The 14,818-nt window shown below is 40.9% G+C and overlaps 1 protein-coding gene across 3 annotated transcripts in view; it reads left to right on the forward strand.

The window, feature by feature from the left end:
• Positions 1-14,818, forward strand: part of GRB10 (growth factor receptor bound protein 10) — a 147,430-nt gene that overhangs the window by 119,003 nt on the left and 13,609 nt on the right. For all 3 annotated transcript variants that reach the window (XM_074899464.1, XM_074899465.1, XM_074899466.1), the window contains 5 exons: positions 1,464-1,620; positions 7,176-7,291; positions 10,003-10,077; positions 13,818-13,955; positions 14,571-14,681. In XM_074899464.1, the coding sequence (XP_074755565.1) occupies positions 1,464-1,620; positions 7,176-7,291; positions 10,003-10,077; positions 13,818-13,955; positions 14,571-14,681 (597 nt within the window). The remainder of the gene's footprint in view (positions 1-1,463; positions 1,621-7,175; positions 7,292-10,002; positions 10,078-13,817; positions 13,956-14,570; positions 14,682-14,818) is intronic.

Here is a 14,818-nt window from a genome sequence, read left to right on the forward strand (position 1 = left end):
CAGCCCAGCCCGGCGGGGAGCGGCGGGAGGAGAAGTTCAAGTGCTTAAGTTGCAGGCAGATGACATCAGCCGCTGCCAGGCCGGGCTGCGGGCAGGCTCGGCGCCGGCGCTGGGGCAGCACGCGTGCCTCCGCCGACGGGGCTTCGGCTCCCCCCGCCTTTGAACTTCGGGGCTGCAGGAGGGGTCTCCGACGCCCGTGGGTGGTCATGAAAACAAATTTCCTTTGTAATTTCTTTTTTTTGGGGGGGTGGGGGGGGCGGGAATAATTTGGAAGTCTGATAGTGTGTGGGAAATGATTACATCAGTCGGAGGGAGGGCTAGGATTGGTCTACACAGTGTGGTTTGATTCACTACCGCAAAGATTGCGTGTAACCCTTTGAGTGGAGCTCTGGCAGAGTTGTTTCCCTCCCCAGAAACAGTCCCCATAGCAGGGGCTACGTGACAGGTACGATACCGCCGTCCGCGGACACCGCCGGCACCCCGGGCGCCCAGGCGTAGGCTACAAAGGGTCGGCGGAGGCAGAGAACAAACTCTCTCAAGAGGCAATCTCTATTTAAAATGCCATCTTGTTCTTCTGACTGCTGCCTTTTACGTGCCGTTGAGGTAAGATTTTTCCATATCAAATTACCCTCCAGGTTTTTGTTAGATTCGCCTTCTCTCGCTAGGATGCAGAGCGTTTTAAACGCAGAGTTGATTTAAATCTCGGACCTGCACGCTCGCCCGGAGAAATAATTTTGCGGCAAGTGTCTCTCGCTTCAGCAGAACAATGCAAAGAGGAAAGCATCTGTATAATTCAGGAGGTGGGGAGAAGGTTCCTGACTTGTTCTCTCATCTCCATTAATATTTAGGATGTGCAGTGTATGCACGTTTGCTCTCAAACTACTTTCAAGCTAGGATCAAAAGAGAAGTCGGGGCAGGGAGAGAAATGTGTGGACTGTGCTAGCTAATTGATCCGCCGGCAAACTGCAAGCGGGACTTCCCCGAGCAAAACAATCAAAAGTTCGTGGGGAACAAGAGAGCCATTTTTAATCTTCGGGGTCTTGGCCTGCTCCTCTGTAAATGTTCAGAGGCCTCCGATGGGATCGCAAAGAAAATTGTGTGTGTTTGACTGAATGCAGTTTCTCTCGCCCACTGTTGCCGAAGTACTCTCTCGATGTTGTTTCACGTTTGCTTTACCTTACACAGCTTTATACAGAACCCGCTCTCTTACTTTTTCTGTGTATGTGGTCGTATTAACCCTGCTGAATCTTTGTTTAGTGCAGGGAGGTGATGGGGAGGGGGGGAGGGGAAGTAGGGCAAGGGGGCATCAAGAGAAAGTGCTATAAAGTGAATCACCCATGTCATTTGTCCTGGCTGCCAAGGTGCTTGGAACCGTCACACCAAGAGGATGCTTTTCTACAGTAGCTGTGTGGTTTGCCTATGTTCAGAGCTGTTGATCTGTAAGTGTACCCTTTATGTTGCAGGATGTAAAAGTCTTTAGTGAAGATGGAACAAGCAAAGTGGTCGAGATTCTAGCAGACATGACAGCCAGGGACCTCTGTCAGCTGCTCGTTTACAAAAGTCATTGTGTGGATGATAACAGCTGGACTCTAGTGGAGCATCACCCTCACCTAGGATTAGGTAGGGAATGGTCAAAGGGGTGGCGTGGTTACCTGGGAACATAAAATATGTGTAATTCATATTAATGTGCTTCCAGCCAGAACATTTTCTTTCCACTGCTTTTATTTGTACAATTAGCTGAAGTCACATACATGCTTTTTGTGTGTTCCAATTTGATGTGTTAAGCGTTTAAGCCATTTTGAGTCCTTATTTCCCATCCTCTGTTTTTTTATTATAAAACAGAAAAATAATTGTCTAATCTTCACGCTAGCGCTCTGTTGCTACCTTGCTGTGTCTGAAGCTATTGCAAATAAACAGCTTAGGCAAATTAAGCTTGATCCTTAGAGCACTGGTCCTGTGAAACAGCTCAGCTCATCACCAGCTGGGAGACCTGGGTGAACAGACTCAGCTTTGCATACCTACAGTAATGCTTATGAAAGCTAGACATGCTGAGGTGGGGGAGGGGGTTGGCTAAACTTGACTTCAGGCAGGGAAGAAATGGTGGCACCACCCGCAAATCCATGGGCAATTTCTGGACCAGCAGTGGCATCTGCTCTCCAGGCAGCGGCTCCTCCACCTGATTGAAATTAAGGTGTCATGGTTACAGTTTCAAGAAGGCAGCAAGAGGAAAAACTGTGGGGAATTAAATAACGCCGTGAATTGGTTTAATTACAGTACCTGAAAGGATCTCATGTTATTCAGTCTTGCTTTTCCTGTTATTTTGTGGCACTGATTAGTTGCAGGGTTATGCTGTGCAGCTTGCAACTGCGTATTGCTCAGATACGCTATCTATAATGCTACATCGCATACAATAACGCTTTAGAAAGTGGAGCATTTGGCGTATTAGTTGATAGACTTCATGGGGATTTTTTTCTAGAAAATCGAGAAAGACAAATCATAAGCTGCGATCACCAGCATTGGAATTGTGAATGCTATCTGTGGCTAACAGAGGTTTTTTATGTCGAAAAATGTAATTCAGAACCCTCACAAATAAAAAAAGGAAACAGTTTGCTGGAGATGTAGTGCCCTAAACCAATGCTGCTAAACACAGATAAATTCACTGCTCCACAGAATAGCACTCGGGGAAAAAAAAAAAAAAAAATCATACGATATCCTGATTATTTAATGATTTTATTGGGTATCTCTTCTAATATAGAAATATTTGAAAAAATTAACACGAAACGCTCGTTTGTATATGTCTGTGATACGCTTTCACAGGACGAGGTGAATTAAGGTATAAATTACAGAATCTTTATCTCCATAGCTTAATACGCCACATGCGCACTTCTAACAAAAAATTTTCAGTTTTATCAATGCTCATTAAACTACCAGGCTCTCTTTTTCTATATTCTCTTTCCCATCATTGCTGATTACCAAGGTATTGTGTAAACAGAAGCCTTCTCCTTTGTAACCAACATCCTTCTCCTGCCAGATTCATTCAGTGATGCCACAATTCAGTGTTTGTGACATCACAATAGCTTCCATGGTGACTAATTGTGCTGTCAAACTCTGGTGTGTGACATCTCTGAATGAATCGGGCAGGAGGCTGATTAGGAAATCAAAAGCTTCTGTTTACACACAAATAACTTGGTAATTAACAATGATGGGAAAAGAGCAAGATACTTATCGGGCTGCATTTATATACATGGGGACCTGCCTGCCTTGGACCTCTGTTTCACACTGAAGCACAAAGCGGGGCCCTGGCTGTCCCAGAGAAATGGGATGTGCAGGTTGGGGCTTCAGCAGCCACCAAACTTTGTTCTGCAGGGACTGCTCCAGAGCTGTCCTCTGTAGGCCATGCAGTGGATCTCTGTGAAAAGTAATGCAGACCTTGAGAGTGTGAAGCGAACGGACAAAGAAAAAAAGTATTTAAAGTGTCAAAAAAGATATAATGGTACAGACTTTACATATTTGAAAGGATGTGGACAGGAGAAGGAATAAGAGTTCTTTGAATGGAAGACAACAACATGCAATTTATTGTATTTGGGACCAAAGTATATACTGTCACATATTCAATAAACTTTAAATATCAACTTTCATGCATCCACTCAGTTTTGCTTGCAGTTTTTGTTACATGGCTGCTTATTTCTAGCTTCTCAGTAGCTTAAATGCCTCTCTGTATTTCAGCGGCTGTCCGACCAAGGTAGTAATCTGTCTGCACCTTAGGTGAAGTTATTATGAGCTGTCTGATGTTCCGTATTTTTCCCTCTAGAGATAAGATTGCTAGTATAAGGATGAAATAGTGAATAGATACTTAGCAGTGTGGAAAGAAAAACAGTTTAAGAGCAGTGAGAATTCTTTTTTTCCAGAAGATGTTATTTCTTACTCAAGACATCCTTGCTGACTTAATGCTGTAAACGGTAATCTTGAAGTCCCCCAAAGGCAAGTTCCTCCATGAAGTTCACTTCCCCCCCCCCCCCCCCCCCCAGTCTTGCCTAATATTACTTTCCAAAAGAGCCCAGTTTGCAGAACCAGTTCGTGTATTTACTCTTGGGCAGACTGAGGACAAGAGCAAGTTTTTGAAGCCACTTGCATATTTATTATTGTGGTGATCTTCTAGGTCTTAATTTTTAAGGAACCTTCACCTGACTGCTTACTTTGCACACGTAGTCAGGTGTATTCCAAATAACACACATGCTTGCAAATAACTTCAAATGGCTATTGGACTGCACAAAGTAGTTGTGTTCTCACTGGAGGCAATGGTGTGACAATTTGCCATCAGACTTGCTTAGATTTAACATGTGGAAATGGTTCCTGCTGCACTGTACCACTAGTATCTAAACCACTTTGTGGCCAAGATTAAAGCAGTCTGTGAAACTTGAATTGGTCCCATTATTTCAACTAGAAATACACCTAACCTTTTCATACAATGTGGTATGCTACTACATGCTTAATGATCATCAGTTTAGGACAGGGACTGAGATACCTGTATTGAACATTAACAGAAATTATAATGGTGAAGACAGACTGTTGTGATAGCTGTGTCTGGACACTGAAAGAATCCCTACAGCTCCAGAGCTGACTGTACATCTTATTTAACATAGTTGAAGCAGGAAAGAAAAGTAGTAGGGCTCTGAAATACGTGTAAAGTTAGACGAAATAATTACAGCATAGTTTTGTACATAGATTTTCTTGTTTACGGGTGCATTGAATTTGATTTTTCTACAGTTCTGTAGAAGTTCAGATAATAATACAGGGCAATTTGTGGAAGTAAAAAAAAAAAAAAGTCTGTCCTGTTCTTCTAGGAAGTGTGTAGAGACCGAGTTGAGGCTAACAGATAAACTGAAAGGAGGCATTTCTGGTCGCTTCAGCAGCAATGCCACTTGAAGACAGACTGACCTATTGAACTTAATAGACTGACATTTGTGCTTCTAGTTTTCCAGTAGGAAGTAGAAAGCAAGGCTGTGGTTGAGTTGCTGGTGTGTCAAGTGGCAGTTCATCCCATTTGTACTAACCAAGGGCAAATTACCAAGGACTTCCCAAGTGTACTACTTCTATGAAGTAATAGCAAACTGGCCAGGACTAACTTCCTTTTTAAATGCATGTACTATGAAATGCTGCACCTTTTCCTCAAGATGGCTTTCACCACAAAATGAAAAATGTAAACATTAAATCAGCAGGAGTATCACCACAGAATCTCAAAAGAGTCTTTATTAAATAAAGAAATACATCTAGGACAGTTGCATGAAGCATCTAAGAAACGGTCACTGGGTATATTTACACAAACTATCAAAATACAGAACAAACTGACAAATATTCATCTATACTGCATTTCCTCAGAAACAACAGAATGAAGAGGACATGGTTTGTCCATGCCCTTAAGCAAGCAATTTTCAGTCCATTAAGAAAGCGAAGACCATGAGTTTGTTCAGTGACAGAAAGAGGCAGTAGCAGGACACATAGTCTTTCAGGGTTCACACTGTGGTGAAGATTCATACCAACATAACTGTTTTTTGGAGGAAGCATAATTTAAAAAACAGCAGGGCCCTCCACCCTCATAGGCCCACCATCCTCATCACAGTCTGGAGGAGATTTGACTTAGCTGATTGCCTACAACCATGACAGTAGCTATAGATCAGCAGCAATACCTGAAACTTCACCTGTGGAGTCCAGCCCCTTGATAAGGTGGAGGTTTAGGTCATAAATGTTCAGGTGGTGCAAAATGTCCTTAATGAACTGCTACCAACAGTGGTATTGTCACGTACCTTAAATCGAAGAACTACCCCTTAAAAGTGGTGTTATGGTTAATGCACTAAGCAGCAGCTCTTTATTTGAGAGTGGCCCAGTATAGAAGATCTGCAGGGTTAACCCCTTGAAACACAATCTACAGCAAGGATGGACAGGACATTGCAAATGCACAGTAAATGCTGAAATCATCATTGAGCTGGTGATGACTGATAATCTAAATGGAGGTGAAAATGGGATTATTCAGAGATAGGTTAAATTTTCAATCACAGAATTTACATCAATCTGCTAAATTGAATAATTCAAGTGACGCTCAAGAACTTGCTACTTTCTGAGATACCAATGACTGCTTGCTTTCTATCCTGAAAACACCCCAAGAGAACTTGGGTGGCAGTCTGGCATTTCTAAGCGTGGGAATGCAAGGGTGCAGGAACATGAAGTGGAAAAGGGACTCGCCAAACATCTTTGGCCAGCAAGTCACATGCATTTTGGATAGAGCTTTGCAAAAGTTATTTTTTGTTTGACCTAGTTTTTTATTTCCTATTACATAAGGGTTGAAAGTACTGACTATTAAGACTTTTGAAAAATACCTGCTAAATATTTTCTCAGAAACTGTTGAAGATTTGCCGAGATAATGAGTTCACGAAGTAGTGCACATTTAGCCCAGTTGCCTTCTTTTGAGTTACTGCTTTCAGTGAATTGGATTTGTTAAGCTATCTGTTCATGCTTTGATGTGCCATTCTTTTGACCAGAGGAGTGGTGGTTATGGGGAGTTACCTTGTAACCAAATCTAGAGCAGAAAATTGCCCTGTCATGTGTACAAAACATTTGTCTCTGTCAGTATTCCTGTAAAGTAGATCCTGTGACCTCTTTCATAATAAACCCCATTGTCTAGCATCTACAATAAAGGCCCGAAGTTCACCTTGAAATGAACTGGTTTTATAGAGTGTGATCAAATAGAACACTGTATTTCTGTGATAGTTCAAGACCTAACGGTGGCCTTTCCACAACTTTTTTCCCCTTAAATCTGTCTACCTTGCCAATTCCACAGTATATAGCCAGCACCAAAAGAAGAGTCCGTGTGTATTATTTAAGCTACTGCACACAAAAAAATGTTACGTTCTTTCCTTTCTTCAGAGTCTGTGCTTATGAAGCCCCGATGTAGGAAATCTTTGAATAACATTGCAATGTAACGTTAAACTTTATGATACTTAATGTCCTAGCTCCTTTAAATGCCTCATGGCAGTATGGTTTGAAAGCTATAATATGTTTTGTTAACTTCTTAAAAAGTAACAGAATTACACTGGGTTGTTTTACTCCTGTTCTTTGGAAGATAGTCTTGCTGCTTCTGCTGGATGCCCATGTGTTAACATCATGTTCTTTTTCCACAGAGAGGTGCTTGGAAGATCATGAGCTCATAGTTCAAGTCGAGTCCACAATGGGAAGTGAAAGTAAATTTTTGTTCAGGAAGAATTACGCAAAATATGAATTTTTCAAAAATCCCATGGTGAGTCATATTACTTTGTTGTTTACAACACAGAGAGATGGATGGATTGCAATAACATTGCAGGGCGCTTTTATGTCTTAAACATCTATTAAAAAAAAAAGCAACCAACAAACAGAATTCTTTCCAAAGGAATTTTAACCAGTGTTTAAATTCCTTGTACTCTCCTCCCAACCCAAAACCTCAAGTGTTTTCAAGTTACCAAATATACTTGTTTCAGAATGGCTATTGTTCTGTTGGAGAATGACCAAGACAGGGAAATCTTTGTTGCTTTAAGAAAAACAATCAGAAGTGCAATTTACTCATTATCTTCAAAGTTACTTGATATGAAGCAAATTGATCACATAGCGTGCAGTTTCCAAACCTTTTAATTTCTGACAGTAATATTTTAAAAAAACACTCTGGGTAACTCCTAAAGCACTTAATTACATACAAGGAATTTCTAGTTTATCATTGTATATGCTGAACAGTGTCTCACCTATGGCTGTGCTTTACTAGTGTTCTCTGACTTCTTTACTGGTCATAGTAACTCACCCTATCTTATGTCCTCATGTATATCCATGCTTAAAAAGTATTGTATGTCATAGCTATACTTATTCCTGGATTTGTAAGATGCTTTGCATGTTGTAATTTTAAACTGTTTGCAGTGTAACTTGTTGGTGCGACCCATCTAGATAGCTGAAGAAGGATAATCCAGAGGTGGCTTAGGTGAGAACAAATTTTGGGTCAGTCAGGCATTTGTGGTGCCAGAAGAAAAAAGATACATGAGGTCACATGAAAACTCATTGCTGAAGTTACCGCGGATGATAAATTAATTCCTTTCCTCATAGACGCTAATGCACAGTTGCTGCATCCTCACACGTGTGCTTGCATGTACATTTGTCATCTGCTAGTGCTTGTTTCAGAGGCTGCGCCTTGACTTTCTGTGTGAAATGTTTCTGTACATGGAGTGTTTGTAATTTTTCACTTCTGCTGATCTTCCCATCTGATAACCTATGAACATCTGAGTGTTGTACAGAAATTTTGATATCATAGGGGCTAGCACATTGGTTTCATGTGGTATACTTTTACTCCCATGCTCTGTTATTAATTAAACCCAGAATGCTTGGCATTCAATCCCAGGCTCCTGCAATCAGAGAATAAATCATTCTTTTAGTGTAAGAATGCGAAGGCTCCCTATCCGTTGCATTAGCTGTTGCCATATGGCACTGTTTCTACTCAAGAGAGGCTGGTAAATGTTAGCTTTCATAATTCATTGTGCAACTTACCTGGCAGAAGGGCAATTCCTTTTCAGCCCTTCTTTTTATGCCCTAAAGACTGAAATTTATATTGCCTGAAGAGTGATAAAAGTTCTAAACTGGAAACGTTTTTGTTGTGATTCATCTTGTTATAATCAGTCATTGTTTTATTTCAGGCATTTCTGCATGTCTTCATGCTTCAAATAATGTTTAAAAACTTCAAGAATGACTTAATGTAATTGCTGTGGGTAGTAAATTCAGTGCACCAAATTATATAGGCATTTTAGAACATGGCAAATGAAAAGGGGAACTGGAGAAATAAATCTGAAGTCAAGTCATTGATTCAACAGTCAGAAAACTGTCTGACCTTTATCATTGAAAGATTCGGTATGAATGAGATATGTGCCAGGTGCCTGAAATCAAAAAAGCTCTGTAGAAGCACCTGTTTGTGTGTTAAACAATATTTGCTTCTGTGTTTGTGGGATGGGGGAAAGAAGGTAGATGTCTGCTTTGAGATTATTAAAAATCTATCACGTGAAGCAGGGCGTGCAACACAGAACCTAATTATTGTACGTGTCCTCATTCAGTTTTTATTATTTCATTTCACGGACCTATCCTCACAAGAAAAAGCACTGGGCTGTGTTTTGTTACCCTAAAATACAAACATATAGGGGTAGATTTTGCAAAGGGCTTTTATCTTAACAGATTGAAGGGTTTCAAGCCCTCAGCATAACCTGGTTGTTGAAAAACCAAATGAAAGCATCAACAGTCACACACGAGTTCTTTCTCATAATTAACATCTACAAATGGCCCTTCATTCAGACTGAGCAGGTTTTAGAGTCAAGCAGATACAGCCCTGAAGAACTGTATTTTGGATAGAAAGAGAGTGCTATCAAAGGTAAAGGTGTGCATACTGGAGATCCTGCAGCATCCCTGCCTGAAATGTCTTTTAGTGCATTTGCATCCAGCTTACCCCAGTGAGGATAGAGAAAACTTGTTACTCCTCCTGCTGTGCATCTTCCACATGGCAAGTGGAGTTACAGAGTTTGTTGGCTGAACAGCCTTTCTGGATGGAGAAGGAAGCCCAGAAATTTGGCAGCAGAATATGCAATAAGCAAGGAGTCCCTTGTACTCAACCTGCAGAACCATTCATCCTGTCCCTTTCTACAAAGTAGAGGCTGTTAGAGATCCCCAAAAGCCCTCAGTAGAAAAGGAAGCGATGGGAAAATAGGCTTACGAAATGCTGTATATCAGATATTTTAAAAATCCACATTCTGTCTGCATGGACATTTGGTGAGCAGAAGGAAGAGAACTGCACTTGAAAGCCCTAGTATTACTTTCTATGTCAGGGGATCTCCAAATTGATTTAAGAGTGATTGTTCAAAATATGAATGGCTGGAAGAAAATTCCGCTTGTTCTATGTAAAAGTGTTCAAATATAATGTGACTTTCAACTGTCTTCTCTTTTTGTGTCTAGAATTTCTTTCCAGAGCAAATGGTTGCCTGGTGCCAGCAAACAAACGGCAGTATCCCACAGTCACAGCTTTTGCAGGTACTGTAAGTTATCCATATGGACAAAGAAAGTTTTGGAGGTAGAGGGGAGAGGTTGAGAGGAGGGAAGGGAGAATTCAGAGGTCTGGAAATAGCCGTCTGGAGAAACACCAGCATAGTGAGTTAGCTTCTGGTACTACTGTTTGAAAGTATCTTCAAATATCCTACCCAGTGGCATTGAGGTGTAAGTTATAAACACAGAGCATTCATAGCTATGTTCATACATATTTGTTCCATTAATATTCAGCTTACTCTGTGGGTACCTGGTTTTGCCACCTAGTGTTGTTCCTAAAACAGTGTCAGCAAATACATTTCTAGAAAAACAAATATACCTTATAAAAAGCAAAGCAGAAGTCCTCTTCTATACTCCACATCATAGCAGAGGAGAAAGTGTAAAAATGCATGTGTACATTAGAAGATGAGCTTAAGATGGTGAGAGGTTTTGCTTTTGCGTTTTATGACCCATGTTTGTGCTTGGCGAGAATTAACAGTAAGGACCAACTTTCCCATGGTTCAGCCAACTAGCTGCTCTTTTATATAGAAAAATCATTCCCAAGAAGTAAGTGCAAGTAGTTACAGAAAGTTGTATGTAGTATTTGCAAAGTAATCCCATTTAAAGCTCCCCAAACTAAATTACAGGGTTATGTACCTTACTGGCAGCTGGAGAGCTGCCAGTCAGAGAGGGACCTGGGGGTGTTGATTGACAGCTGGCTGAACAGGCGCCAGCAGTGTGCCCAGGGGGCCAAGAAGGCCAATGGCATCCTGGCTTGTGTCAGCAATAGCGTGGCCAGCAGGGACAGGGAAGGGATCTGACCCCTGTACTCGGCACTGGTGAGGCCGCCCCTCGATTCCTGTGTTCAGTTCTGGGCCCCTCACTCCAAAAAGGACATTGAATGACTCGAGCATGTCCAGAGAAGGGCAACGAAGCTGGTGAAGGCTCTGGAGCACAGGTCGTACGAGGAACGGCTGAGGGAACTGGGGGTGTTTAGTCTGGAGAAGAGGAGGCTGAGGGGAGACCTCATCGCCCTCTACAGCTCCCTGAAAGGAGGGTGCAGAGAGCTGGGGATGAGCCTCTTTAACCAAGTAATAAGCAAAAGGACAAGAGGGAATGGCCTCAAGTTGTGCCAGGGAAGGTTTAGACTGGATATTAGGAAGCATTACTTTACAGAAGGGGTTGTTAGGTGTTGGAATGGGCTGCCCAGGGAGGTGGTGGAGTCCCCATCCCTGGAGGTGTTTAAGAGTCAGGTTGACGTAGCGCTGAGGGATACGGTGTAGTTGGAAACTGTTAATGCTGGATTGATGGCTGGACTGGATGATCTTCAAGGTGTTTTCCGGCCTAGACAATTCTGTGATTCTTTGTACAAGAGTTGTGTAATCTGTGTGGCAGTGGCACATGCACTGAGTTTATACTGAAGTTTTGGTGTCACTCTACATGTTTGCTCATGAAGGAGCTGTGGTGGTGGCACAGTTGGTTGGCCTCCAAGGATGGAGCTGAAGGGTGGGCTTACTCTCTGACCAGTAACACATTCACTTAAACTTCTCAATTTAAGCATTCTAATCTAAACCCTGTAGTCTAAATCTTTTTCACTTTAGTTGTTTTCTCAAATAGCGAACATTCAACTCAGAAGGCCAAATTGACACAGTTTATTAAAATAGTACTATATTAAGAAAATAAGACCATGATGCCTGGAAGACAGTACCACAAATAACAGGAAAATTATAAAGCAGAAGGCACAAATACATGAAGAAAATATACATACAAATAACTGATTTTAGCTTGATTTCTGTCATTTTGCATGTTTACAAATATGCACTCTCTGTTTAAATACAGTGTTTCCACTGACGTGAACTAGTGCACTCATTTTGTCTTGTAACCCTTCAAAATCCATTGAATACTGGCTCTGGGTTCACTGTGAAGAATTTAAAACGTTAGGATCCACTCTCAGCTGGGAAATGAAACAAAAATCAAACCAATTTCTGGAATTAAAAATGAGCCACTGAGGTTGCAATCAGGAGACAAAACTGGTGTGAACAGGTATTGCCACAGACTGGTAGGAACAGAGGTGTTCATACCTTGGACTGTGATATAAGTGGAGTGTAAATGGAGAATCAAGTTTGGTTTGGACTCCCTAAAAGAGCAAGATGTTGTTGAAGATGGAAAAGTTTTGAACTTAGAGTAACTCAGTCAGTAGGGAAGGGAAAACCTTAGAACCTTGTGAGATTACAAGAGTTTTTCTGGGAAGGCTCAGTTAAGTACAGTCCTGGAGAAGCCTAAGTCACAGCACAAGAGGATGGGTACATTCTCTTTGGTTTGTTGTCTAACCATAAAACCCAGTCTTCCTTAAAGCATTTATATTAAGTACCCCCTTCCTTTTAAAAAACATGCAACTATTTTTCATAATTTCAGTGATAGTTGTAATTTGTGGAAGGTAAGCTTCCTGAAGTCATTAAGCATGTTGCATCTGAGGCCACCTCAAACTTGCTCAAACATTGAGGAAGTGCACTGGTTTTAATTATACACCAAATAGAGGAGAGTATTAAATATCACCTCACAATATCATACACTGCATTAAGAGATGGTATTTTAACCAGACAGACTTAACAACAGACTTAAAAACACGGGGATCTGTTTTCCCTAGTGTCAGCCTGGCTCAGATAAGCAAAAAAGCTTGCATCTTAGTTTACTTTGATTTATGTAGCTGGACAGGTAGAATATGTTCTCCTTTTGGTCTTTCCCTTTCACAGTTGAGAAGTGGATTCATAGGACAAATAGTGAGAAAATTGACTGTTCTTTTCCATTCCGTTAGATGAGATGGGGAGGAAGACTGGAAAAAAAAAATCAAGTTTTAATGCAGCTAAGAATTCTGACACAGAGCATTGTTTCCTGTGGGTACTGTCTTGTCAAATAACACCAAAACAAAACTTCTGAGAATTGCAGAGGCATTAGGCCAACCAGGTTTATGCATTTTTTTCTTCCTACTATTGAATTTATTAGTTTGGCATTTAACTTACTGAGCAAGCCCTCTGTCATTTAAAAATCTGGCCCATTGTAATAAGGGAGCAATCCATCAATTCGCTAACCATAGTTAATACTTACTTCCTTTGCTGTATCACAAATCAAATGATTCCATATGTGGTCCCTCTAATTATGTCAAGAACTTAAATGCTTCTGGGTCTTGAAGTCTAGTATAATTGCTGACAGTTACTTGGCTGTTCTGTATTTCATTTTGAGTTAAATATTCTGTTGTCTGTCATACCTCTTGTCTTGGGACAGGTGCATGTGCTATATAAGACTTCAATGTGGGAAATCCTGAAATAGGCTGTTCCCATTCTAAAACTTGAGGATAAAGTTGCAGATTTTGGCCAATGTTTCCAAGTAAGACTACTTGCCAGAATTGTTGTGACAAGGTATTATTTTAAGAAATAATAAGCTTACTTTGTGTCCCTTCAGGCCAAGTGAAAGAAGAATGGGGATACAGAGAAATGGTTAGCCTTTTGGATATTTAAGTATCGACACAGAGAACAGGAAAATGTCATTGGCAGGAGGAGTTAGCCAGGTAGACGTAATGGGAGAAGAGGAATACCCATTTTGGTCATAAATCAGTTTAAACATGTAGATCAGTTTAAGCATAATGTGAAACTGCACCCCAAGTCAGTTGTTTCTCTGTTCTGCAAATACAGTGACAATTTTATGATCCATCCATAGGACACAATCCTCATTTACATTTTCCTCTCCAACAGAACTTTTTAAACTCCAGTAGCTGCCCTGAAATTCAAGGATTCTTGCATGTGAAAGAGCTGGGTAGGAAATCATGGAAGAAATTGTATGTGTGTTTGAGGAGATCAGGACTTTATTGTTCTACAAAAGGAACTTCCAAGGTAAGATTAAAAAAATAAGTTGCACAGTACTATCATGTGAAAGCTTTTTCTGCTTTTACAGTGGGTATATTCTGCTGGTTTTTAAATATCTGCACACAGTGTTCCCTTTTTTTATCACATAGAAAAGGATAAGCAAGCCATAGTCGAATGACCCTGGGCTCTCAGTGCATGAAAACAGCTATATAGTATTGTTATATAACAAAACCAAACTAGCCAGACAATATAATTGCGGCAGCTGAAGTCGTGCTAACAAGGTTGGCAAGAGAAATCATGTTCTCCAAGCACGTGGTTCCTGATTTTAGTTTAAATGATACTCTAAACAATACTTTAATGCTATCTAACTTTGAGATTAGTCTGGAGCAATGTAATAGGCTATGCCATTTTTGATGTGATGTGTTTAAATAAGCATTTTGTCAGCTTCTCCTATAACGCACTTTCTGCTAGTAGGCTGATATTTAAAAGGTGACATGCGGTGTCCACTGGAGGCTGCCTGAGAGGAGCACAGTGTTCGTACAGTGCCCTCTGTTGGAGGTTGGTCTTTAGAGACTGCAAAGCTTGTGGCAAGATCTTCCAAAATCTTACACTTACCTGTGATAAAATACTTCATTTCCCCAGGAGCCAAGACATTTGCAATTGTTGGCTGACTTAGAAGACAGCAATATCTTCTCGTTGATAGCAGGCAAGAAGTTGTACAATGCCCCTGCAGAGTATGGATTTTGTATAAAGGTAATTCTTCTCATTAATTCTTCAAAGTTTAAGATGGTCTTGGTAACTCAGAGCCCCCCAACCCCCAGCTAAACGAGATTTGTATGTAAAACTCTGCAAGCATTTCTGTCATGAGGACTTGATCTTTAACGTCTTTC

The sequence above is a fragment of the Athene noctua genome, chromosome 2 (assembly GCF_965140245.1).
Source record: "Athene noctua chromosome 2, bAthNoc1.hap1.1, whole genome shotgun sequence".
NCBI lineage: Eukaryota > Metazoa > Chordata > Aves > Strigiformes > Strigidae > Athene > Athene noctua.